Source organism: Mauremys mutica, chromosome 7, assembly GCF_020497125.1.
Source record: "Mauremys mutica isolate MM-2020 ecotype Southern chromosome 7, ASM2049712v1, whole genome shotgun sequence".
NCBI classification, from domain to species: domain Eukaryota; kingdom Metazoa; phylum Chordata; order Testudines; family Geoemydidae; genus Mauremys; species Mauremys mutica.
This window is the reverse complement of record NC_059078.1, coordinates 6427492-6454849: the sequence shown is the minus strand read 5'-3', so window position 1 is coordinate 6454849 and position 27358 is coordinate 6427492. Positions and strand designations below refer to the sequence as shown.

General features: G+C 42.3%; 1 protein-coding gene across 36 annotated transcripts in view; it reads left to right on the top strand.

Moving 5' to 3' along the window:
* MAGI1 (membrane associated guanylate kinase, WW and PDZ domain containing 1) overlaps positions 1–27358 on the top strand; it is a 495477-nt gene that overhangs the window by 355679 nt on the left and 112440 nt on the right. For 34 of the 36 annotated variants that reach the window (XM_045023728.1, XM_045023723.1, XM_045023748.1 and 31 more), the window contains exon 3: positions 22063–22182. In XM_045023728.1, coding sequence (XP_044879663.1) covers positions 22063–22182 — 120 coding nt within the window. Of the gene's footprint in view, positions 1–20627; positions 20838–22062; positions 22183–27358 lie in introns of those variants that run through there. The other 2 variants (XM_045023742.1, XM_045023741.1) reach the window with 2 other exon arrangements.

Here is a 27358-nt window from a genome sequence, read left to right as displayed (position 1 = left end):
ATATTCTAAGGGAAAAGCGCCAGGTATGCTTGTAATTTCACAAAGGTAATTATGTATTATCCAGCCTGCTTTCTCTCAGGGAGATGCTTGAGGAGAGGAGCCTAGGGCAGGAGAAGATTTGTACAAGACCTTAATAAAAGCTGCTGGTGCCTGGAAGATGATGACACAACTTTAGTGCTCTGCTGTCCCATGATGCACTCCCTACGCTTCTGGGCTTCGGCTGTAATTGAAACGAGTGAGCCATGTAAAAGAGCCCTCATTTATGTTATACAAAATCAGCATTGTGCCGTCTGAAAAGCCCTGCAGCTCAGGGCAGGTAGAGGAGAGCTATGTGTGGGAAGCAAGGGGGGTACCTGCACTTACAACGAGGCTAAACTTGCTGAAGGAGAGTCTCTTTAAAGAGTAAATTTTTTTTGTTTGTGTGTTTTTTTGCAATGATGTGCATAATGTGTGAGCATTCTACAATGCAGTCAACACCCAAGTTTGTTAACCTGCCACAACTAGATACATGATGTGTTCTGCTGTTTAATCCTTGTAGATAGCAGAGACGTTTTCAGCATACAAATCAGGTTAGCTTTCAGAGATGTGGATAAGTCAGATTACATATAGCAGCCTGGGCAGAGAAATCGAATCCTCTTGTGTTCTCTGGCAAGCTTTGATTCGCAGATATCTACCTTTTCTCTCCCTTCATGTGTGTATGTATAAGTAGAGGAAAATAAACCACTAACAAGTTATATTCCTAATAATATCTAAGCATCTAGATGCCTCAGTGATATGAATTCTAGAAACCCCTAAAATAATAAGATCTCAGGAGAGGCATAACATACCGATCTCGGGTGAGGCATCTGCTGAGGGTCCTGCAGACCCTAGCCCTGTGTTGTGAGTGATGTACGGTCCTTTTCTCCCAAAAGTATGTCAAACAAGTGGCACATTCAGTCTTCAGCAAAAAGCCATGTGGGTTCTACACCGCTCTGAGCATTTGGGGAAAAACTGGTTCTTTCATTTGGACAATTTACTGATTCCAAGGAGAGAGTTAAAAACAAAAAACCTGCACAGAAACCCAACAAAAACAAACCAAACAATGACACTTCTTCTCCACCCCCCCCCAAAAAAACCAAAAACGGAGGCCATTGGCTTTCAGAATTTATGCAGATCGCAGGGTTAAGAATCTAAAATGTGGATCTGAACTTCCCTTCACATTTTGGGTCACTGTAGAGCCTTTTCATAACGATATGAGGGCAGTGCTCACTGCTCCATTGTGAAGGCTGAAGCTAGCTTCCTAGAGCCTGGTTTTTCAAACATTACCCCCCTTAACTTCTCCAAAAAGAAGCCAGTCCCCTGGAATTTCAGGTGCAACATCTAATCCAGGGGTTCTCAAACTTCATTACACCACAACCCCCTTCTGACAACAAAAATTACTATGTGACCCCAGGAGGGTGGGGGTGGGAGGGACTGAAGCCTGAGCCCACACAAGCTCTGCTGTCCTTGGGAGGCCAAAGCTGAAGACCAAGGGCTTCAGCCCCGGGCAGGGAGCCTATAATCTGAGCTCCACCATCCAGGGCTAAAGCCCTGAGGCCTGGGCTTCGGCCCTGAGCAGTGGGGCTCGGGCTTCAGCCCTGGACCCCAGCAAGTCTAAAGCCAGCCCTGGAAACCCCATTAAAATGGGGTCGCGACCCACAGTTTGAGAACCGCTGATCTAATCCCAAGGTAGAAAGAAAAAAAAGCAGAGCTTTAAATTCTGGCAGTGTGAGTGAGGGTGGGAGGTTGAGTTAGTTGTAAATGTCCATATGGTTGATGTTAACCATTTGCTAATGGTTTTGGCCCATCCTGTTTCCCACATGCCTTGGGCTATGGACTCCAAATTTGGGCCATTATCTACCAAATACATAGCTGGCAGAAGAAGCTCTGTCTCCCAATACCTCGGGCCAGGGAGGAGCAGAGCACGCCACAGAACTGTGTGTGCTTTAAAACTGTAGAATACAGTCATTTGAGGGTTTTTATTCTCCTCCCCTCCGCCCCCCAAACCAGTTTTTGTCCCCTGGCTGTGTTCATACACAGCTGTTTCCAAGGGTATGTGGAATGCCATTTAAAATGAGTTTGTTTAAATATAGACGTCTTTACTGCTGACGCTAGACTGTGTTGCTCTCGCTGCTGCCGTGAGGAGGAGCCAGATGTGAGGAGGATTAAAGTGTGTATGGGGGCGGGGCGGCATAGGTAGAGTGAAGGGGATGTGTACCGGAGGTAGGGAACTAGGAGTCCTATTGAAGTGTGTCAGGCTCCGTGGAGAGGATAAACTCTGCATCGAGGGCCTCAGGATCTGTAGAGCAGAGTCCAGTCCGGTGCTCTCTTTACACTAGAATGATACTAATATTTGGTGCTCATTTTTATTTTAAGAAAAGGCATGGGGAGGAATCCCTGAACCATCTCTTTGCTTAAACAAAAAAGCTGCAAGTGTGTCTCACTGGAGACCAGCTGACAGCCGGTCTCCATATTTTCATCTTTACCCAAATTCTACACTTCACAAATATTTCAAACTTTAACCTGTGGTGTGTGACTCACTGTGGAACCCTGCATGTATAAATTACCACATGCCATCATTAGTACAGCTTTTAAAAAAACAGCCTTGCAAGGTCTGCCTTCGCTTACGTAAACCCACCATGAACTGTAATCAACGCATTTCATAACTCTAAACAGATGAATCATTACAATTAGATTTATTATTTTTTACTACTCTGCCAGCACATCATTCTGTGGTAAAACGTGTAGACCTCTGACATAACACACTTTATCCTCCTTTATCAATTCCTATTACACAATTAAGATGTTGTTAACTTTCATTACTTTATTTCGAGTTTCACAATATTTGGTGTTTTTCTGTATTTGGTGAGTTTCTGTTCCTCATGGTTAGAGAGAAAAGGTTGAAAATGTGACCCGAATATACTCTAGCTCAGGGGCGGGTAAACTTTTTGGCCTGGGGGTCATATTGGCTTTCCAAAATTGTGTGGAGGGCCGGTTAGGGGAGGCTGTGCCCCATCCACCCCTCCCTGTCCCCTGACTGGCCCCCGCTGCCCCATCCAACCCCCCTCTACTTCCTGACTGCCCCCCCTGGACCCCTGCCCCCATTCAACCCCAATGTTCCCCGTCCTCTGACCGCCCTGACCGCTATCCACATCCCTGCCCCCTGACCACCAACTCGAACTTCCTTGTCCTCTATCCAACACCCCCCCCCCCCCACTCCCTGCCCCCTTACCGCGCTGCCTGGAGCACTGGTGGCTGGCGGCGCTACAGCCGCGCCGCTCGGCTGGAGCCAGCCACGCACCGCGCAGCACAGAGCACCGGGTCAGGCCGCCTCTGCAGCTGTGCTGCCCCAGGAGCTCGCAGCCCCGCCGCACAGAGCATTGTGCTGGTAGCGGAGCAAGCTGAGGCCATGGGGAAGGGGGGATAGCGGTGGATGGGCCGGGGGTGAGCTTCCCAGGCCAGGAGCTCAGGGGGATGGGCAGGAGGGTCCAGCGGGCTGTAGTTTGCCCACCTCTGCTCTAGAGGTTAAAACAGAAGTACCACTGAAAGTGTGAAGTATCAGAGGGGTAGCCGTGTTAGTCTGGTTCTGTAGAAGCAGCAAAGAATCCTGTGGCACCTTATAGACTAACAGACATTTCGCAGCATGAGCTTTCGTGGGTGAATACCCACTTCTTCGGATGAAGTCTTGCATCTGAAGAAGTGGGTATTCACCCACGAAAGCTCATGCTGCGAAACGTCTGTTAGTCTATAAGGTGCCACAGGATTCTTTGCTGCTTCCATTGAAAGTGTGATTAACTTAAAAACTTTTTTTTTTTTTAAAAGAACATCTCATGATTTGGGGCGGCAGGGAGGAGAGATGCCTCAATGCTCAGGCTTGGCAACAGTGCAACTGGGGCCAAATTGAGGCACTGAAATAAGAAGAACCCTCAGCATTTTGGTTCCCTTAAGAATTTGTCCATAAGTGGATGCTGGGCACCATTGGAAATCTGGCCCTTACTTAGCTGTTTAAATGTAAGCCAAGTTCCTTGGAAAATGTGGCCCTTTAATAAACAATACATCAAATCAGTATTTGACAAACAACGTGTTTTCAGTTGTGCAGTAACTGGGTATAGTTTAAGATTTGGTGGGTGTCTGATCCCAGAAGAGAGAGAGTGCGTGCTGAAAGGTTGAGAAAACAGTTATTTAAAATCTCCCAGGGTTAGCAAACAAACAAAAACAACTCACACATTTGATCCCTTGTAGCCTGTTACGGATTTATATTGGCCCAATTTAATTACTTTTTTTCCCTCCTTTTCTCTTCTGTAAATTCAAATAATCTCAAAATTTGTAGCTGCAGCCTCAAGACAGAACAGACACATAAGGTAAGAACCATATGAAATAGTATCTTAAAACAGCCCTTAGATATTTTTCAGCACTTGAGAATTATTGGGCGTCTTCTCCCATCCACACCCGCAAATCCCAGTGACAACAGTGGAAATTACACAAATTGGGTGTGGGGGGAGGATGGGGGACAAAGGGAATATATCACTAAGTCATTTATTTGTCCTCGAGGGACAAGGTATATTTTGCCATGTGACGAGCAAGAGTCACAGCTGGCATCATTAACTGTGAACCCTCTCTGCTGAGTGACATTGATGCGGGCTGCAGAAAATGTTTGCTTGTGTTTGTGATAAGATTTTCACTAACTAGAAAAGCATATCAGAAAGTTAGATGCTCAAGTCTGTTTTTTGAAGTATAAATTCATATCTGAGCATTTTATTCTGTGTATAGTAAAATCCTGAACCTAGATTAAATCTTTGCTGATTCTTACATTAATTATACACTAAGAGCCCAATTCTTCCAGCCTTACTCCCGTTGAGTACTACCATACTCCAGGAGAGACGGAATCAATTATACAGGTTGGACAAATTCACTTAAAGTCTGAATTTACACAAGATCTCAAGGGAAGATCCAGTTTCAATTATTTTAAATAATAAATGAGAATCCCATTAAGCAACAAAGAGGAGGTATGATCCAGGAAATCAACTCCCGTTCTCTGAATAATGGCTATGTAACTTCTGACAGAGGGGAGAGGAGAATTGATGGATTTAAGGTAATGATGGCTCTCTCTCGGAATTGCCCCTTCCACAGTCCTGAATTTGTGGGGGTTGGATAAAATGAAACCCAAATCACTCCTGTTTTTTTTCCCTTCTCTTTGTATAATTAAAATTCTAAACATGGCTCCCTGTAAAAAAAAAAAAACAAAAAAACAAAAAAAAACCAACCCTAGAAAAAAATTAAGTTAGTTAGTGAATAAATTTCAAAGTACAGGATTAAATATATGTATCTGGAATGCATCAAGCTAGCTCAGAGAGAATCACTATATTAGTAGTAGTAGTATCTGTAATACCAGAGCACCTAGGGGCCCAATCATGGAGCAGCTGTAGAATCACAGAACCATAAGATGGTCTGTGCACCAAGGAGCTTACAATCTAGAGTGTTACAAATAAAATAAATAGGAGCTACAGTGTGTGAAAGGCGCTGCTTAGTATCTGAATAACAAATGCCGGGCCAAAACATTTTCTGAGACTATCAGCAAAGTTCCCCCCCGCCCCCCGTCTACATCTGTTTTTTCCAGAACAAATGTTTAGAGGCATTAATAATTGTGTTTTCCTCTTCACCTCGAAAAGCTGCCTAATTTGGCTTAACAGTCAGAGTGAAAAATAATAATTAATGTGACTCATCCATCTAGAAAGTGTAATGCATAGCACAAACTGAACTGAAATAATGGCAAGAGAAATCCTGTAGATAATGTTTCATAGTATAATTTCCTGCAGAGGAACGAAGTGATCTGAATGAGGAGGATGCCAGTTAATCAGCTGGATTTAGAATTTCTTTCAATATTATTTCATCAGTTCTTTCTTTTTGTATTTTACTAGTTTCAATGGTAATTGCTAAAAATATATGGAATAATGGATTATTCCTGCACAAGGCTGTTATTTATTTTACAGGCAAATTGCTGATGTCATCAATGGTGGAAAGTGTGGCTTAGCTGGTTTGTGATCTTCAATATTGTCCCAAGCGCCTGTTTAGCTGATATATTTTACTGCATGGTCACCTGTTTAGGGGTGGGTTTTTGCTCCTGTAAGTAAAGGCTGAGTCAGCAGTTATGTTAGAAATTCCTTTTCTTGTGAATCTGTCACTGTGGAGTGCCTTGAACCCACTTCTCACAACAATAACTGTAGAGTCATGGGACTTAGGAGACTCACGTTTAACTCCCTGCTCCTTCACAAACTTCCTGTGTGACTTTGGGTTTACACCATGTGTCTCTGTGCCTCAATTCCTCATCTGACATAACAGCACTTCCCTACCTCATCGGGAGGTGCAGATTTTGAAGTACTTGGATACTATGATAATAGGTGCCAGATAGGTATCTAGGTAGGTAGGTAGATTTTTATTTTTAGTTACAAACACATAAGTGATACTGTAGCCCTAGGGCCTTGCACATTCCGTGGTTCTGAAACTGTGGAATCCAGCCCTGGGCATGGAATTTTGCTCCAGAATCGAAATTTTCACAATTAGAAACCACTTGCTTATTGAGATGGGAGATGTTTTTCTCAAGTAACAGAAATGTCCAGTTATTTATCTCATGAAGTGACATTTGACCAGTCATGTTGCTGAATGTTTGAGCTTTATTGTCTTTTGTTGTTGAATTCACTAAACATACACCACCCTCTTGCCCAGAATTTCAAATCCTAGGAAACAGCTTTTGTGAGATGTTAGTCTGGGTACTAATTAGAGCAGAAACAAATTCTCTAACCTAGCCAAAATGTGCTTATTGCATATAGGCACTAATCCTGAAAATATTTAAGCATCTGCTTAATTTTAAGCATGTTGGTAGGCCCTTGAAGTCAATGGAACTATTCACGTGCTTAAAGTTAAACAAGTGTGTTCAGGATTGTGCCCATAAAGGGGACCTTTTAATTCTTCTTATCAGCATCCACCTGGTAAAATGACTTCACCTGCATCAGTCATTTGGAGGACCAGAAATAGCTGTTGAGGGATAAATGTCTCCCACTTTGAAAATAAATGTCTGAGCTTAGCTTTAAAATTTATTTTTTGATTAAGCCTTATGTGCCATAGGAGAGCCTAAAAACTTTATATTCCACTAATAATCTCTTTTAAGTCAGATACTGTTTTGGTGTTTAAAATAAATCTCACCTTAATGGTTTCAAAAAGCACAGGTATGACTTCATATTTTCGGGGGAGCTTGAGGGCGGGTGGAGGGAACTGTCAATTTATTGAGTTTTGATAGCCTTGGAAGCTGGTTTCTGTTCATCCATCAGACGCATTGTGCTCAGGCAAGCTTTTCTCGGAGCACCTCTACCAAATGTGTTTTGATTCTAATTTGGAGGGGCTGTGTCTCAGCTGAGAAAATAATGGTGTTTATGAAAATTAAATCCCTGCCTCTGTGACAGCACAGACAGCAGATAGGTCCTTAGACGTGTTGTTGGTTTTTGTAATGTGTGCATCTGTTCACTAAGAATTGGACTGGGACAAGCAGCAATTCATTTAAATTGGGCCCTGAAACCATCATTGCATAGTGATGATTTTTGTTGATATCTACTTGGGCTGGATTCAAACCTGTGACTACAGAGGATCCTAAGGAACCTCGTACCTATTCACAGAGCATACAAGTATTGGATGCACATGGCAAATGAGAGCCAAACTCATCATGGCACCGGAGGGAGCTCTTGTGGACTATCATGTTCATTTTTGGGCACCCAAACAGAAAGAGATTGATATACTGGCAGGTATTTTGAGAATTGCATCTAATATTAAGGGATTTGAGAAGAATGTCTCGTAAGAAGATCCTAAAAAGACTGTATGTATGGCTTAGCCAAAGGTTTAATCAGAGAGAAGGGGAGTAAAAGGATTAAATGAAGCAAAACTCTAAACATCATGTTGAATTTCCTAACACAGAACTAAAGAGTTTTGTTGGATCAGGACAATGCTACAGAAATGCAAGTAAATTATTTCATGGCTATCATCAAGTGAAATTCATGAGTCTCATTGATTGCTGTTAATGTGTAACAAACAAAATTATAATAATCAGAAAAACCTATTTTTGTTCCATACTATGATGGTTTGCGTTGACTTGAAAAGAAACCTTGGAATTATAGGCCATCTAACCAAAATTCTTCCTACATCAGAAAACTTCTCAGTAAATGGAGGCCGTAGTGTAATTCAGGCTTTCTTCGGTGTCCTATTTCACACATCAGTAATAGGAAGATGAGGATTTCATCATGCTGAGGAAAAGGGATATTTAATTTACAATTAAGGATATGTGTCTGGTTTCAGTAACTTTTATGTCAGCTGAACAGTAAATGGATGAATGGTTCCTCTTTTTTTTTTAAGTGATTTAAAAGCTGCATGTGATAACTAGAGCTGGACCCTAAATCCAAACACCACTAAACTTCAGAGTGTTCAAAATCCAGATTCACATTTTGCATCATCTTGAATTTTAACATGATCAGGTTGCTAGGCAAAGTGAACGAGAAGAAAATATAAAACCAACTAAAATATTGGAACCCATGAAGAAGTAAAACCAAGCTATGCATAAAAATGTACTGATAAATTATAGAAAGGGGGTGGGTAATGTCAAATTAGATTAAAGGAGAGATTGAGCCTGTTGGGAATAAAATCCCAAATGGGTATGTTATCAGCATGTTCTAACCCTCCCCTTGAATTTTAATGTAACTAACTCCAGATGGCTACATAACTGCCTATGTCTGCACCCTTGTTATACTTAAAATGCATAACGTCCCTCATTTGTTGGTCAGTTCCTTTTAACAGTTTTGAGTATGAAGCCGCAGAGTATCTAAGGTGAGCCATGATTTGTTTGTGAACAAGACCCACCTGAACGAAGGGACTGGTAGTGAGCAAACTTCTGTCTTGCTGAAAATTGGAGTGTCACAGGAGACACATGCGTTTGTAAGAGTGTGATGACATTATCACAGTTGGAAGTCCATTAAGTCTATAGTTTTTCACAGCTACAGGCAATGGGAGAAAATGTATTGGGGAGAAGATACTGCCAGCATTCACTACTCAGTAAAAGGCCTGCTTTAAATAATAGCATTGAGGCCCTATAAAAACATATCAGGATGTGATTGTGTAAAAAAATCTCCTGGTCAGAGAACATGAGGTCACCATATTAGTCTTCAGGCAGTGTCTCCGTATTTAACCAAAAATGTTTTACATTAATCCTTCCACTTGTGATGGAACCAGACAGGGAAGAGACTGAGTGGCTCCTGTTAGAGGTTCATACTGTTAGGTGAGTTGTTTTATGGAGACATTGGACAGCATGTTAAGGGCCTGATTCAAGCACAGTTGAAGTCAATGGGAGTATTCTGTACCGCACCTGATGAAAAGTGGCCCATGTTTTGCTGACTATCTGAATTTTTCTGACAGTAGAAGAAAAACAGCAAGGGAGATGAGTAATGTTTGTTGAGGAGGCTGAAATAATTCAATTTCTTCTTTATTACTAGATCTTTAATTTCCAGAATACTTTTCTGTGTGTGCGTGTGTGTGTAAGCATATGTATGTGTACACAGGTGACCCAGGGACCCTTTTGGTGCCAGTTGGCAGAGGACACAGTGTGTGTACAGGGTGGCGGTTTCCCTGGATCAGATATACGCATGATAGTTCACCAAAGGATGGCATGTGACGTCTTTTCCATGAGCCATTAGCCCACTGGTCGTCATAATCACTGCAACATATTTGTATGGAAAATAGTTTGAGAGATGTAATAAGATTAGGTTCCAAAACTGTTAAAGCTTAAAGCTTGTCACCTGAGTTGAGGGGAGCCTCAGGGCTGACTCAATCTGCATATAGAACGATGGACATCTGTAGAGACAGGCTGTTCCTCCTCGCTGGGCTACGTGTGGGTCCGAGGACAAAGACAAAGGTACTCCAAGATAAGTCTCTGAAGAGGGGACTCCTGGGGTAAGAGATAATAGACCAGGGGTCGGCAACCTTTCAGAAGCGGTGTGCTGAGTCTTCATTTATTTACTCTGATTTAAGGTTTCGCGTGCCAGTAATACATTTTAATGTTTTTAGAAGGTCTGTTTCTATAAGTCTATAATATATAACTAAACTATTGTTGTATGTAAAGTAAATAAGGTTTTTAAAATATTTAAGAAGCTTCATTTAAAATTAAATTAAAATGCAGAGCCCCCCGGACCAGTGGCCAGGACCTGGGCAGTGTGAGTGCCACTGAAAATCAGCTCGCGTGCCATAGGTTGCCTACCCCTGTAATAGACTATAACTACCTAAAAAGAGGAAAGGGGACATGATTTTATCTTTCGGTGGGGAGGTATGCTGACAGACTGGTTGTCTCATGAAAAGAGAGTCTCAGCCAGCCTGGTTGTAAAGCACTGGTGGGCAAAGTTTGCTTAGAATGCCATCAAAACAAATACAAGCACTTAACCTATTTTGTGTCCTCTTTCAAGAGTGTGTTTAAGTGCAGGGTCAATTCTCAGGACATCTCTAAAGCCTTTGATCGATGTTGATAATGAGATACCTTGCTTTTTGGGGAAACCAACATATCATACCCAATGAGGGCCTCATTTTTCTGCAGCCTATATATCTGAAGAGGGGTCTTTTTTACTCTCAAAGATGACATTGGCTTGTGTACCTGCTCCATTTTTGAGGCCCCAGCTCTTGCTAAAATTAATGGAAAGACTCCCACTGATTTAACTGGTAGATGGAGAGGGCCTTATCTTGGCTATGCAGTCACGTGTTACCCAAACGGTTTATTAATATTTATTTAATAGTTAAAATAAACCTGAGTTGTCGTTCACTGGGCTTCCACCTCCAGATTCCATCTTGCATCTTCCCACTAATTGTGAAACACCGTCAGGACTTTATGTAGGATGAAAAGCGTTCTTGAATAACACACAATCCTTTAAGTATTCCTGGAAAGCTAGTCACCCCGGCTTGCCTGACCGATACTTGCACACTTGCCTTCTGTCTCTGCCTTATGTCCTGTGATTTCTTTACAAGAGTTTCCAGCACACACATCCTTCTATTCTCTATCAAATGGAGTCTTGACACCCGTTCTTTCCCGTTTCTGGACAGACAGCCTCCACACCCCTGAGGTTAAGCACATTTTTTTGCTACAGCCTTGTGATGCTGCACTATTACCTGCTCGTACCTTAAACATGGTACCCAGCAGATAAAGATCTAATAGCTAATGGGAAATTGGCTGACTTCTGGTACTGTGCCTCCTCAAGAGACCACTAATTTTCCCTGTTCTTTTGCTTCTACTTACACTTAAGTTTAGTCATTCAGCACAGTGGGAACGAGAGCCGATGGATGTTTTATTGCTCACTTGTGGGATGACTCTAGTATGTATAACTAGTTTGTGGATTTCTTTCTCAGTGAAAGTGAGCTCATGAAACTGCCAGGTTTGATTTTTACCCTCTTTCTCTTTGGAGAGCTCTCTGCATTATGTGGAGGGGCAAACATACATGTCCTTCAAATTTCTTCCTGAAAAAAGCTGATAACAGCAAGAGAGTCACTGCAGCTCTAGGTAATTTATTTTCTTTAATAGGAGGAAATAAAACATACCTGTTGTGGTGGGGTGAGTGTAAAAGGCCAATCACCATAAGTCTCATACGATTTGTCTACACGGCAAAAAAACCACGCCCACAGCAGCGAGTCTCAGAGCCAGGTGCAGACGTTCGGGCGTGGGCTGGTGCTCAGGCGATGAAGTCCGAGGAGATGGGCAGGTTTCAGAGCCCAAGCCAAAACATCTATGCTGCTGTTTTTAGCAGCATACCATGAGCCCGAGTCTGCAGACCTGGGCACGGAGACTCGCTGCCGCGAGCTGTTGTTTTCTGTCTTTGCCGTGTAGACATACACATAGGACTGGAAGAGACCTCCTGGCCATGGAGTCCAGTCCCTTGGTATCACAGGCAACCCTGTGATATAATACCAGGTAGTTATAAGACTAAAGCAAGGGGCAATACACTGCCCCAAGAGGAGCTGGGAGGGTGATTCAGTTGCAGTCTCCTGTCCAGTTCCCCCTTAGGAAGTAAATAGCTCCAGGTCTATAAATGGCTCAGAGTTGGCTCTCCAATCCCCTGACACTGCTATGCTGGCCGGAGTGCTTTGTGCGGGGGAGATGCATCCGTGACTCCTTTCACTCCTTGCCCTTTCCCACTGCCCTTTTGCAACTGGTGGCAGGGATGTAGTAGCTCTGCAGACCAGCATCCCTGACTGCAGTTCTACACAGGATGCGAGTAGCGGTTGCAGGGTGTAAAAGGGACTGGCCACTTCTTGGTCTTTCGTGTTTAGGTTTGTATGGATGGAGGGATAAGCATATATAATAAAACAATCAGCATTATGTCTGTTTCTAGGAGTCAGTCCAGCCTTTTGCATCCTACATGTGTGTGCTCAGACAAGGGCTGATATGACCAATGCATGGCAGTACATGTCAGAGGGGAGGATCTAAGAGTCAGCTGAGGATTTTCAGTATTACAAATAACCAGATTATGAGACCGCATCCGAAGCATGTAGAGCGAATAATACGGTGTATGCTTAGCATACTCATACATCTATTTGTCTTCAGGATTTTTCCAAAATATATAGTTCTCACTTAAAAGAAAATGAAAAAAATACTGCACAGAAAAGATTTATTTCTGAAGAAAGCATTTCTTTGTTGTAACTGTTGCATTATCAAGAATGTTTAAGTTGTATATATGAGAGAATACATGAAATATTCCTGTTGCGATCTAAAGAATCACCTTGTTAATTCACATTCAGCGAATCCACTCTCCCCATAATTCGTTCACACAAAAAGTGCAGTCTCACCTCACTTCTTAGCAAAGCCTTAATAACAGGGCACTGTAATGAGGTCCCATTACTAAGGCTTGATTGGTTATGAAAATATTCTCTAGTACATTAACTAGTGTATTATGGAGAATAATGTAAATAATGACAGCTAAACTCCACTCCACAAATCAGTGAACAAAGTACATTTTGTATTGCATTGTCCTTGCTTTTTCATCAACAGTTTATGTACTGCCTGGTCATACACCATTTAAATTAGCAGGTGCTATATTCTTGAGTTCAGTGGGCCCAGGATTGGGCCCTTATTCACAAATTCATGAAATTCAGCCATTCCCCATGGGTATCCTCCTCATTAGTGTTAATTAACAAGATTCCCGCAAAGCATTTGAGATGGCAAGTATTTTACTCTCCATATTATCCAGCAGCCAACTCAGCCACAAAATGAACTCGGTAACAAGGGTTGCTAATAATGATCACTGAATGAAGGCAACATCCTACTGGAGTGTTTCTGTGTGAAGAGAGATGAGAATTACTTGTATCGTGAATCAGAATCTAATCTGTTTAGGGGAGAAAGTTTATGGAAGTTCATTTGGCAGCAGTTGTTGAGTCTACTGCAATGTTGCCATGAACATTTGCACCTCACAAGTGAGACAGCGTTCAGGTGTTGAGGATGGAGGGGGGATGGTTCAGAGGTTAGAGGTCTACCTCAGAGACCTGGGTTCTGCCTCTCTCTGTGACTTTAGGCAAGTCAGGATAGGTTTCGGATAGAGTATAGGCGCTGCATGCCCAGTTAGCACAGGTATAAATAGCAACGTAGATGGCGAGGCACTGCTGGGACGAGTAGAGTGCCCTACACGCCTGAATGCTGTGTGTATGTACCCTACACGGATCTCTACACACCCAAGGCCTCTTGTGGCTACACTGCTAATATTAGCAGTCCCGCTGCCCATTCCTTTCCTCTACAGCTACCCCCTTGTCAGAGCCTTTTACTGTTGCGCAGAGCTACATGCTACAGTGTGAACACAACCTGCCTTTCACTGGAGTATGTAGCTACCCATACCCTGCCACAAGTGTAGACATGGCTTTAGTCTTTCTGTGCCTCAGTTTCCCATCTGTACAGTGGGAATAACAGCTCTTTCCTACCTCACAGAGGTGTAGGGAGGATAAATACATTAAAAATTGTGAGACACTCGGATACTGTGGTGATGGGGGACAAATAAATACCTAAAGCAGATTAAAAGGGACAAAAATAATGTCTTACTTTGAGGGTTTGAACATTCTAAGCTGCTGCGTTTTTTCAGTTACGGTTGATGTCACCTTGGGGATGTGCAGCTTGGCTGGATAGTTGCTCAAAGGTGGATTCAAAAGGTGAAACATCTGTAAACTAGGGATAATGATGCTGACCTCCATTGTAAAACACTTTGAGATCCACTGAGAGTGGTGGTGGTTGTGACAGGTTTGGGCCCTTTTGGGGTGTAACCGGATGTGCTCAGGTGCCCCTGAATCAGGCTATTCTGCCCTTTACCTGGCCTTGTTGGGTTAGGCTCAGAAGCCTCTTCCAGCCAAGCGCACAGGCAGGACCACACCCAGCTGCACAGAGAGACAGACCCGCTCTGGAAAGATTCAGCCTTCAGGGCTCACCCCAACATTCTGGTGCCCTCTCCTTCAAGCGCCGTACAAACCCGAAGGTTTTATGTAATTTGCCCCCTCCCTCAATGTGGAGGGAGATATGCACAACTTCTTGCCCCTCCCGCCCCCCCAGTTAGAAATTAAATAAACGTGGTTATATTATACACAAGCAATAAGTTGATTAACTACAAAAGGTAAATTGTAAGTGAATCTAAGAGAGAACAGACAGAACAAAGCAGATTACTGACCTAATAAAGCAAAATACGCAAGCTAAGCTCAATATACTTAAGAAACAGGTTACGAAATGTAAATTCTCACCCTAAATGTTATTTTAGGCCGTTTGCAAAGTTTTGGTGGCTCAGAGTTCCAGTTATATTTCTATTCAAATTGAACCCCGTCTTAGTCTAGACTCCCCCCTTGCCTTCCCTTTAGGTGGTTTTACCAGTCTTTTTTCTTGGGCAGACAGGCCATGGAGAGGAGGAGACCCGTTTGCCTTCCTCCCCACCCTTAAATAGCATTTACATGAGGCGGGAATCCTTTGTTTCCCAAACTTGACCCTCCTTCCCTTCCAGTGGAAAGTTACAAGAAGTCCCAGGTAATGTTTAGTATCAGATGACAAGACCACCTGACTGTGTAGGATCACAGTGTCCACGAGTCAGTGGCAATATGAAGCGTCCACAGGAAGGCCAGGCCTTTTCACAGTCCATTGTTCTCGCTGGTGGGCCATCCGCCCTGTCTGGCTTTTCCATTGTTGTACCTGAAGTGTTAGCAGTGGGCATCACCCGAAGTAGCATAGCTGAAATACAGATACATAGTCAATATTTCCTAACTTCAGATACCCATCTTACATAAAGTACATCTCAGTTGTGTCATATTCATATCGTAAGCTTATTTCCATAAAGAATAAGGAGTGAAACGTCCCAGTGGTATTATTATTACTTCTTTGAGAGGAAAGAAAAGGAGTGATACGATTGGATACTGTGTCAAAAAGAAATTCACTGTCATTTATGAGAGGCTGATGATTGGCATCATTCCTTTTCTTGTAGATAACTAACTGTTGCTAAAATAAGGTGGGATTTGCAAAAGCGCTCAGCATTGACTTAACTCTACTCGCCTTAAAGCCAGAGAGTTTTGCTGTTTACTCCAATGAGAACAAAGTTAGGCCAACGCTGAATGCTTCTGAAAATGCCAAGAGTGAGCTGGATTCTGTTCCTGTTCATGCGTCACTTACAGAGCTCTGAACGCATTTCTAAAATAAGACCATATTCTTCCTTAACTTGCACCTCTGCTACTCCATTGAACACCTGACTTGTAACTTAACTGCATTTTTAACGCACCTCCGATTGGTTAGCATAATGGCTGATGATGCACAAGAGGGAAAGCGCTTATCTTAACTTTCAAATCTCAGAATGAGTTTACTAAGCGGAGAGTTAGAAAAAAAAATCTGTTTATAAACTGTGTAAATTTGGTCTGTAACAAACATGATGCAATGCCATTTTTACAGAGTCAATTGTCAGGGTACAACCACACATCGGTGGACAAAAGAAATATGTGAATACCATAAGACTATCTGAGACTTAACTCCATTCAGACTTTCTTGAAGAAAATGCCAGTAGTATCTATTTGGATAATACCTAAATTGGCCATACCGAAGAAAACTGTGCTACAAAATTGCTAATGGAAGTGTTGCACTTAATTTTGTATTAATGTACTATTTATAGATTAGGCTATTTTTAATTGTATGCCGTATATGAGCAATTCTTGTTCAAGCCTGGCAATGAATCGGGTGTCTTTTCTGGAGACAGAACAGGTTGTTTCTGTCTGTTTGCTTTTCTTGTTGCCATCAGCAGGCCTGCAGAGCTTGCCCTGCCTTTCGTTTATCTGGTGATTTAAATGACAGATGCAAAAGAGATGAAATAGACTTCCCAAATTATCTAATGACATGAGAGAAGAGGGTGACCTTTAAACAACATTTGTTTCCCCCTGGTTGTTGAAAATTTTCCCAGGGGCAACCTTCTTCAACAAATGCTAAAAAACCTTCTGGGATGCCTCCAGAACACATACTAGAATGATGTTGCTGCTTCTAAGCAGTCTCCGAAAGATATTTCATAAAACTCCAGCCATAAAACTTAGCTTTTTTATCTTTTCAATCTGATGCTACTGTTCATGCATCTTGCTTCATACTTTTTGCTACAGACTGTCTGACAAGGTGCAAACACCCTTTGTATAAATATGGAGAAAAAATGTAGCGCAACCGTGTTGTGAAACTTAATATACAGTCTGAGTACGCAAGTCTCTAATTAGGTGTCAGCTCTGGGGTTTTAAATGAAGCCTGAGTGTAGCCTCCTCTTAGATGGCAGTGAGTATAAAGCTATTTTCCTGCAAATTATATAGTTTTAAGAAACACATGGTGTATGCCCCTGTGCTCTGTTGGATTCTAAACTGCAACCAACAGGAGTGGGTGAGGAGATTACGAAAATTACAGCTGTCAATGGGAGGTGAGGGTGTTCAGTACCTTTGAAAATCAACCTCTAAATGATTTGCTGGCGACTGATTAGGTGTAATAATTGCACTACAATGCTAGAGAATTGTTTTCTTCTAACAAGAAGGTAATTGAGGTGACTGACTCTGGGCTCTTTGAAGTCTTATGCTTGGATTACAATAAGTAAGATTCTGATTAATTTAGCAGCAGGGTATCAAAGGCTTTTAACAACTTAACATGAGGCCCTGGTAGAATGATAAGGAGATAAACAGCCTCTGAATCTCATATTAACAATTTGACCATGCTATCCTTTAGGCTTATGCTGGATCATTGTCAGCACAGTTGTTCGATAGGCAATATAATGGCGATATCAATTTGTCTTTAAAATGGACACTGTTATATTACTGAATTCAGAACCATGGTAGGCAGATTAGCGTTCTAGTATCCGTATCTCAATGTCTGTACTTTGACCCATCAACCTTTTACCTCCAGTCGGGGATATTGCAGATTATGTATTACTTATGCCACCCGATCTTAAACCAAACTTTGCACCCTCGATAATCTGTTATTCCCTGATAACCAGAAACTTCTATGCTTAAACTCTGTACCGTTCACTTTTTTAACATCATCTTAATAAAATTTTTAAATCTGTTCTCAGCTTTCCCCCCTCCCCCTGTCCATGAGAAGCTGATGGTGCAAACTTCAGTGCTGATGTAGTCTCTTTTTATGGCTACAGGAGAAAAGGTACAAGTGGTTAGATTATGAATGTAAGGTCACTACCTACCTTTATACAACAGGGAGCACTTTTGCCAAATATCGTAAAAATTTATGAACCATAAAATGCATGCAAGGAGTCCATAATCACCCAGCCTTTTCTTCGGTGCTTTCTTGTTGCAGCATTAGCAATTCTGAGCGAGTCTCACAGCAGGGCATAACACAAATTAATTAGCTAAATTACTATCTAATGGCTGTAACATTTGATACTGCTAAATATTTCAGTGCAAATATGGCAGCCAGGTTAACATATTTAAATATGATTGGCTCCTGTTTTCAAGCTGAACATCTCACTCTGGCCAGGGTAGCCGACAAAGCTCAGTGTGTTTAATTAGTTCTGCCATTAGCCATGTTCTAATCTGCCATTAGTGCTGCTCTGCTCTGATGAAGTGGACCATGATCCTTCAAGTCTTCTCTCAGCAAAGACCATCACACTCTAAAGATGATGAAATGGAATGTAAAGCAAAGTCCTATGCTGTGCACATAATTAAATCCCATTAATAACAAGGGACCTAATTACTATTTCAGATTCATCAGCAGAACATTACGGTGACAGGTTCCTGGATGGGAAGGTGTTGGGGGTAATCTCTAACATACATGCTGCAAATTAATCATGCATTTGTGTCTAGGCCATATACGATCTCAGAATGGAAGACACTGGTTATTTTTAGCATGCCCTTCCTGAGACAGGGAATAGAATTTGCTTGGCTTTTTTTTTTTTTCCTGTTGAGAAGAAACCCTTCTGGCTTTGTTGTAAGTGTGGTTTGTAATCATTGTACACATCCCAGATGGTTCATGAAGACTCTTTGAAATGCCATCTGCCAGGCGTGTGTCCAGCCGGCAAGTCTGCCATTCTGCTACAAGAAAGGAGGAGGTGGGGTTTCCCTTCCCTCTTTCTTTCTGAATCGCAGTCAGTAACACTTGCTCAGATTCAAGGCAGGATGGATAGCAGCACAAGCATCTGAGAACAATCTTTGTGCTAGACAATAACATGGATAGTTGTTGGTTTTGGGTTTTTTTAAACCTTCCCCCAAATAGGGCACCCTAACGAGTGTTGTTTTATTTCCGTACGTTCGTTATTGGAGACTGATGCGAGGTGACAAATGTTATCTAGCTGATGTAATGTTTTTCTTTGTACGCTACGGCTCAGCATTTCTAATGCATTCAATGTGTGTCACAGACAGTCCTACTGATAACAAGCCCATCTGCGATTTTTTTTTTTTACTTGAACATTTTCAGGAAATTAAGAACACTGAAATGGAACACATAAATCCATCCAAATGGCTCAGAGGAATTATGGCAAAGATATAATTGTCATGTAAAAAAGCCAGCCAGTACAGTAAACTGCTAGCTGCAGTTTTACCATCATAAAAAAACAGAAGAAGGGGAATAAATGGTTAATAAATAGTCTCAGGAGGAAGATAGGAATAAAGAAATTATGGGGAGGTTTGAAATGAATCCCGAAGTTCTCTGATCTTCATTTTATTAAATAATGTATTCCCCTTCTTATCTGTGTGTTTGTGTTTAATATGTAAGTTACATGATAAATCATTTACTATGCATTGTATTCACGAGTGTCTGATGGTCCCGGGTGACATCTGACGGTTACACTGGATGAGGAAAGACACAGGGTCTAATTCTCAGTTACGTTTTAGCCCCTTTACACTGCTCCAGCAAAGTAAAGTAAAAGGTGACGGAAACAGATCATTAGAAATACCCAGTGTGTAAGTTGGTTTCCAGGGCAGTGTAGTTCTGTGCCACCCCTCTCCCCTATGGCCCATCGCCCCTACTTTAGGTGTGCCGGGGGAAAACCGGGTATGGCTGGCGCATGCTGGGCTCTGGCTATTCGTAGCTGGCAGATGGTTCATGTGGAGGGGTCATTGCTGCTTGAGCATCAGCAAGAGTGGCTTGGATAGCCCAAGAATACAAGGAGTGCAAAGGTGATGTAAAATCACCATTGCTTCCCATCCTCTTTCCCCCTGGATTTCTCAGGAGTGACCTCATGAACCATATTTCAAATAGATGGCGTAGAAACCTACTTTCCCCTTCCCTGGCACTTGAAAACAGCTGCCAAGTTGTCAGTGGGACAGGAACTTTATGCCTGAGCAGCTTCTGTGAGCTTCAGTCTCCCCTGTAAATTCCCAAGAGCCGCCACCTCTTTCTATGTGCAGTGATGGAATTCAGCCTTTTTGTGGAGGGCTGAGGCAGATGCCTGTGATGAGGAGATTCTGCCTGCAGGAAGGAAGAGTGCGTCGATAATGAGCAGTCATGCTTAGTGCTACGGCTTTCGGCTGCTTTCAGGTTATTCCTGAACCAGCAGATTGATTATGGCCAAAAGTGCCCACACCCCTCCAAGCATGTTATGCTACACTTTCTTCTGAGGTTGAATGTGTGTTAATATCTGTGAATGTGTCATCAGACTTATTGTTAGACTGACAGAATTCGCACATCCTGTGGCCTGAGGAGTCACTTAAAGAAAATAAATACTATTGAACATAAAACCGATCAGTATCAACTGTACCCTATAATCTAAAACAGTGGAATATGCCACCGCAACAAAAAGTTGTGAAAAGACTCGTCTTACATCACACTTGCTGAACTTAAGCTGATGGGGAGAACGGAATTTCAGGATAGATGATGCACCAGTGAGGGAACCCTGTTCCCAGTCTTCTCATATTCATACCAAAGGGCTATGTCTCTGGGATGCTGCGTTGGGAAACAGGCAGCCTCAGAAATAGTAGCCAGACCCCAAACCATACAGATTTTTATTGTAGATTGAAGTCAATACCTTGAATTGCATCCAGCAGCAAATTGGGAGCTGGAGTAGTCTCTGGGGGATCAGTAGGTGGCAATTGTGAAGTCATGGGCCACCGTGTTCTACACTAGCGGAAGCTTCTGAGATGCTGGTCACAGATAACTCCTTGAAGACCTTACTACAATAATCTAATCTGGAGGTCACAACAACATGAATGTGGGGAGGTTGAGTTCAGCGAGGTAGGGTTATATTATTCCGTATCTAATATAACTGATAAGGGCCATTATCTGAGACTCCAGGAGCAGCCAGGAATCCAAGAGAATCCCGAGGTTACAAGGAGTGCAGGTAGAAAAACAGGAAAATTTGTCTCCATTTTCCATTGAAATATTTCCAGGTTCAGGGTGGTTTTTTTGTTTTTTGCCAACTCCAACTATGAGCCTCAATCGCAAATTCTGGACATGCTCCTTGACAGAGAAAGCAATACCTCCCCCTGTTAACTACCGTCACTGCCATTTTATGGGGATTGAACTTTAGCCAACTCGTTCAGTCGTGGACAGGCACACAAATGGTTGGGTGTTGTGTTCCTGTTTGTTTCAATATATTCATGCTCATGTTATACAGAGCCTTTGCGATACAGAGATGGTGCAGCAGGGGCAAAGAGCTGTTTACCCGGAGAACCTTAACACACTCATGTGTTTTCAAACATTTTTCGAATGTTTAAACTTGTAATCTTACCATTTACCGGAACAAATTGTGGATACAATGTAAAAAAAATCATTCTAGTTTTTAGAGATGATATAAGTTTAAGATAATTCTTTGTACTTAAAATGAGGGATACTCGGTAATATTTCTTAAACTGGAATGAAGTTTTTAGGTGAACCTACTGTACCAGAAGAGTGTGTGTGTGTGTGTGTGTGTGTGTGTGTGTGTGTGTGTGTGTGTGTGTGAGAGAGAGAGAGTTTTAACATTTTTGTATAACAACTGTGCCCCACAACACTTTCTAGTGCTAAGTAAAAAGTAATAGCAAAAGTAGGGAGAAATTAACAGGTACGTGCAAGGGAGAAAAGAGATCTTGAGCTGAGATGAGAGAGGAGAGAGTTGATGCATTGGAGACATACAAATAGAAGCTGCAAAGAAGCCTCCTTATCTAGAAACATACTTCGTGTAGCGTAAGGAATTTTATTGCTGGCAATTCACAGGAGAGTCAGTAAAATAAAATCCCAGACTAGCCGCAGGGACAACTGTTGGTGTGTTCCGAACACCAAATTCTGGCAGATGTCTTTTCTGCATATGCCACAAGAGATCGTTTGGCACAGCCCAGTGAATACAGAAGGGTAAAACGATTGGTAATACATGTCTGTGAAGGACAGAATTACTGCACCTATTCAGTATTTATGTTGGGCTGTAAATTCTAGAATTCACGCTAACTGACTCTCAAGGTTTCTTTCCACATAGCTCACATGGGAGAATTAATTTCCTGATACTGTTATTTCCATGGAAGATGTTTCAATGTCTCATTTAATTCCTGATAATATTGATGTTGCATTAACTTGTAGCTTTCTCCATTTAGGCACAACCCGTCCTCCACGAGAAGGAGAAGTGCCTGGTGTGGACTATAACTTTCTGACTGTGCAGGAGTTTCTGGACCTTGAGCAGAGTGGAACTCTTCTTGAAGTAGGAACATATGAAGGTATGGCATAGCGGGGAGCTGGTTCAGTAACATAAGCTGAAGGAGACACTTATATAGTCAATATAAAGGTGTGTAGGCCAGTGACTTTATCTGCTTCTTAGATTTTGTCTTCATTAAGGAAAACATGGTCTATTCTTAACTCTAGTTAGCTAACTCAGGATAAAATCCCAGTGAAGGCAAGGCAGTACATGGTTTTCACACAAATTAGCATGTCAAGTTAGGCTATGGGGGAAGTCTAGTTTTTAACTTGATCTGATAAATTGTGTGAAAACTACGAACTATGATAGGATTTTGTTTCCAGTTGGTTAACTTGCATTCACACACCTTTTATCGTAGCGAAGACAGTTCATTTTCTTTGCATTAGAGACCAACCCTAATACACTTACTTTGAAATGTAGAGAATTCCCACATCACTGTGATATTAAGTTTTTCTTCCTGCTTGTAGTTCAGTTACCTATCATACAAAATTACATTGGTAGCCATCCTCTTGTAGCATTTGAAGTGCTTGCCAAGCCACCCAATAGCATTTTCATCAGCACAATGAAGGGCCCTAAGGCCACCATGAAATCTAGTCACTTGACACTGGTCAACAACATGCACCATTGACTGACGAAGGTCAGAGTGACAAAGTGGGTCGTTGTGCAGACCCCATGTGTAGAGATTGATGAACAGATTCCAAACTGGCCAAGGAATATGTCCAAAGGTGACGTCGCAGGTCAAATCTCTGCAGTCAAACTGTTAGATCAGCGACAAGGAAACCATTCCAGATGTTTTAACTGGCCACTCATCGCGCCATAGGGTTGCTGCTGACAGATTTCAATCTGGCAGTTAAGGCCACAGTGGATGCTTTGACGTAAGTTGTGCTCTGGGGTGACTGAAAATGTCTGTGAACTGTAGGAGACCTGAACTGGCACATAGCTTTTCCATCAGTCTGGCTGTAGACTCTTTGCAATGAATGTGTGTATGGAGGGGGAGAGAGATGGCACCATGTTCTCAGAACTGGTAGCTATGGGATAGGAGTGGGGCACAGGGTGCCTGTGATGATACTCATGGTTGAGTTCAGTTTGATGTCAGCCAATTTAGCATGAGGCGAATGACCCCACACATGGGCACAGTATTTCTCTGAGGAATAGCACAGTGCCAGAGTTAGGGTACAAAGTATCTGTGCCTGCGCCCCATGTTGAGCTGGCTAATTTGCTGATTAGATTATTCCTGGTCCTGACTTTGCCAGCAGTCTTTTCTAGATGGTTGTGGAAAGTCAAAAAGAGGTCCAGTGTGACCCCAAGGTAAACCGGTTTTGTCTCATGTTTGTTATTTTCCTTTTGAGGAAGACACTTGCATTTTGGAGTTGGAAGACGCTTGAAACTGTCTTAGTCACAGTTGTTTGGAGGCGCAAACTGCTACAGTAGGCTGCCATCTTGGCCAGGTCGGTGTTCAAGATGTTCTCCAATTCGGTGAAAGAGCACAACGGGGCACTGCAGCAGATATCATCTGCATAGGTAGACTAGCGTGACTGAGTTAGTGGCAGGCCATTTGTGTACAGATTGAACAAGGGGAGCGCAAGCATGGAGCTTTGGGGTAAGCCATTGGGTTGAACAAATGCATAGAGAAGACAATCTCTGCTATATACCTGAAAATGCCTATCACAAAGTAGAAGTTCACAAGTAGACATTCAACCCATGCTAAGAAAGCTCTTGATAATTTTACCAGAAGGCCAGTGTGCCATACTGTATCGTAGGCCGCTGTCAGGTCTAAGAAAACATCTCCTGTCTTCAGGTTTTGTTGAAACCTGTTTTCTATATATGTAACAAGGGCTAGGACTTGATCTCATGTGCTTTGACCCTTCCAGAAGCCAGCTTGGTCGACACGGAGAGCTGTCTCCACTTCTGAGATATACACTGAAGGATAAGCTCCTCAGGACTTTGAAGACAATAGATAGCAGAGAGATTGGTCGGTAGCTTGCCACATTGTCTGGGTCCTTTCCCACACAATGGGGAAAAAAGGCGATTTTAAAAAGGCGATCACTTTTGACATCCTCCAGATCCTTGGCAGGTTACCCTCATTAACAACCTGTATCAGGAATTTGGATAGCCACTGACAGGCCATGGTTCCAAGGTGTTTCAGGAACTCTGGTGAAATATTGTTGTAGCCTGTCGCCATTCCAGGTTTGAAGTTGCTAAGTACAGTGTCTAATTCAGTGCTTGTGAGTGTTCCTATACACTAAGTGGATTACGTCATTGTGACTCTGCTGTTTTATGAGCTTATTCAGGGGAACTTTTGCAGTCTGAAGCAAGTGGCTAGCCATTTGGTTTGGGGAGACAGGAGGACAGGGCAGCACTGGTGGGTGTTGTGCCGATCCAAGTCGACGCAGAAGTTTCCATGATTTCTGGCAGGAATGGGTGAAATTCATATTCCCTGTTGTTTCCTCCCATCTTGCTTGTCTCGTAGCTTCTAAGGACTGTATTAAGTGGTCAGCAATAACTGGCTCTCCAGACTGTTTGTACCACTTCAATAGTTTTGAACATTTAGCATTTAAACAAGGAATTTAGACAGAGCGATAGCCTCATGAAATGGACACACACACAGCCTTGAAGGTGGCTCCACAGAAAAGGTTGTAGGCTTTGTTGATTGGGATGGAAAGCCAGGGGATGGTAACGATACTTCATTCTAGGGTTTCACTGAACAACTTCTAGTTAGGTTTCCTGAGAGTTCGTCTTTTCTAGAAGCTTCTAACAATGGGCAGGTGAAGGCCAACATGGACGCGTGATGGTCTATGTTGACTATGTGGAAAGTTGTCCAGGAGCACACTCGACGCAGGTTGGGGTGACAGTCTAGTTATGTCACCCAGCAGAGGTCAGGTGAGTAATCACGTGACCATCTAACTGAGTGAAATGTACCCTGTTGTTTTGGGTCATGGATGAAAATAAGGTCATCGTTTGATGACCACTCCACCAATCATTTACCGTCTGGTTCTGAGTAACCCCAGTCAGTATTGTGGCTGTTGAAATCGCTCATAGTGGTAGCCATGAGAACATGCTGTCCCTGAAAATAAAACCATATGAGAAAATGAAATACTAATGGAAGATGACCAGAAAAGTTTACACACCGCTGGCTCATTTTTCTAGTGTCCCCTAGCCTCGTTCCTCCTTTTGTTTTCTCTTAACCTCCCACTTGTGCATCCTTCATCATCCAGCTCTTTGTTTCAGTCTCTGCTCCTGTCCATTTAAAGACTTGTTCCTTTTCAGGATGGTTTTCTGGAATTGATTTTATTTCCTTTCTCCAAGGAGACCTCACCCTCTCTCCAGGTCCTTTGACCAGACAAAAATGCTGTGTGATTTGAGGTGCTCCCAGTCCCCTGGAGAGCATTATTTCCATAGGCTTGGTCCACTCTGAGTTCTGTCCCAATCTGATATGTGCTGTCATAAAGCCACTGATGCACCTTACCAAACGCTTGTTTCTCAGTTTCCTTCCCCTCTCATCTCCATTTATGTCTCTCTCGCCCATCAAGTTCTCCATCAGGAACATATCTGATCATGCTCCTGAGGCTGATTTTCTACAATGAGGAATGGTAGGGGAAGTTGTGTGGTTCCCATGATCTTGTGCTGACTTTCACTCCCAGAGTCCAGGGAGTTAACTTTTAGGAGATGCTAGCAGTTAGGGAGAAACACAAGTAGAATCTGGAAGGCTATGTGCTGTCTACAATATAAGCACGATTCAGTCAGAGAGAAATTCACAAATCAAAAACGATAGCCATTGTTTTGGCATGATGACCTAAGAATTGTGTGTAAATAACTGCTGTTTTCCAGCCATAAGTTAGTGTTCTAAACTCTGGGCCTGATTCTTATTTCCACTACGGTGCCTTTACACCCCTCTGGCCGCATAACAGGGCCTTGAAGGGGGTACGAGTTATATTTATACTTTCTTTAGTGCCCCTTTAGACTTATAGAGCCGTGTAAAGAGGCCTTGGTATAAATGAGATGCATGCCATTCTTTTTAGAGCAGTGCTTCATCACCTTACAACATCAATGAAGGTGATGCACCATCAAAGAAACAACAAGAGCAACAAGGAGATAAAACCACACTCAAGCTACATTGCCATCTGCTGGGCGGATCAACACTGCCAAATGGATCCTGACATAAGTAGGGAAGTGGTGAAGACATGCTTATTTTGCAGCCCTTAAGGAACTAATGCAAAATATGTGCAAAAGAAATCCGAAGTACGGCTAATTATCTGCTTAAAGTTGGCCCACGTCTTTTTTTTTTTGCATCTTTTTTGCTTCTTTATGATGTATAATAAAGTCTTGAATTTTTTTTAAACCCAATCTTTTTATACTCCTTTGTAGCGTCACCTTTAAACATTGCACCTGAATCTTCACCTACAGCTGCACCGGGCGAAATGATTGCAATGTCAAATCTTTATGGGTTTAGCATTGCATGACGTTACTAATTTTATAGTTTGGCTTCGCTCTTCCGCTGCTGTGAGTTGATTAGCATCACTGCTAATGTTCCAACAGCAAAACTACCCCGAAGTGAGCTTTTTTTCTTTTCTTGTGTCTAACTATAACACTCAATTAGTTTTCCTTGTCATGATGCTCAAAATAGATCAGCTGAACTGCTTCCCTATCGCATCACAGTCCTCTTTTGACTTTTCCACTTTGAAAGGGAAAATGAGTACCTGTCTCTAAGCTGGCTCTTGGGACAGTCTGGAAATTAGTTTTCAGTTAATGTTTAGTCAGCTGGGGCAGTTTAAATATGGCCATTTCACAGTACACATGTTTATATGTTAAACTGATAAAACATATATTATGTATATTTTAGATATTTTTTCCAGTTCAAAAGAATATTGCTGTTGATTTCATCATTTTCTGATGATACAGGGAAATTTAATATGGGTTAGTATAGTAGAGGCATGTGGAATTTTGGCATCTCATTTTCAGGAGTTTGAACAGCCACATCTCCCATTGATGTCAACTGGATTTTCTGGTGCTTGGCACATGTGAAAATCCATTGTACTCTCCAAAGGAAAATCCATGAGAATAAAGAAATAATTATGATGATAGAGGTGTGTGAATCTTGATACATACAATTCCACTGTAATATGCAATAAATAACAGTCCAGGGAATGATTTTTCCGACTTTGTGAGATTTGTTTACGGGTTTGTTGTTGTTATTGTTT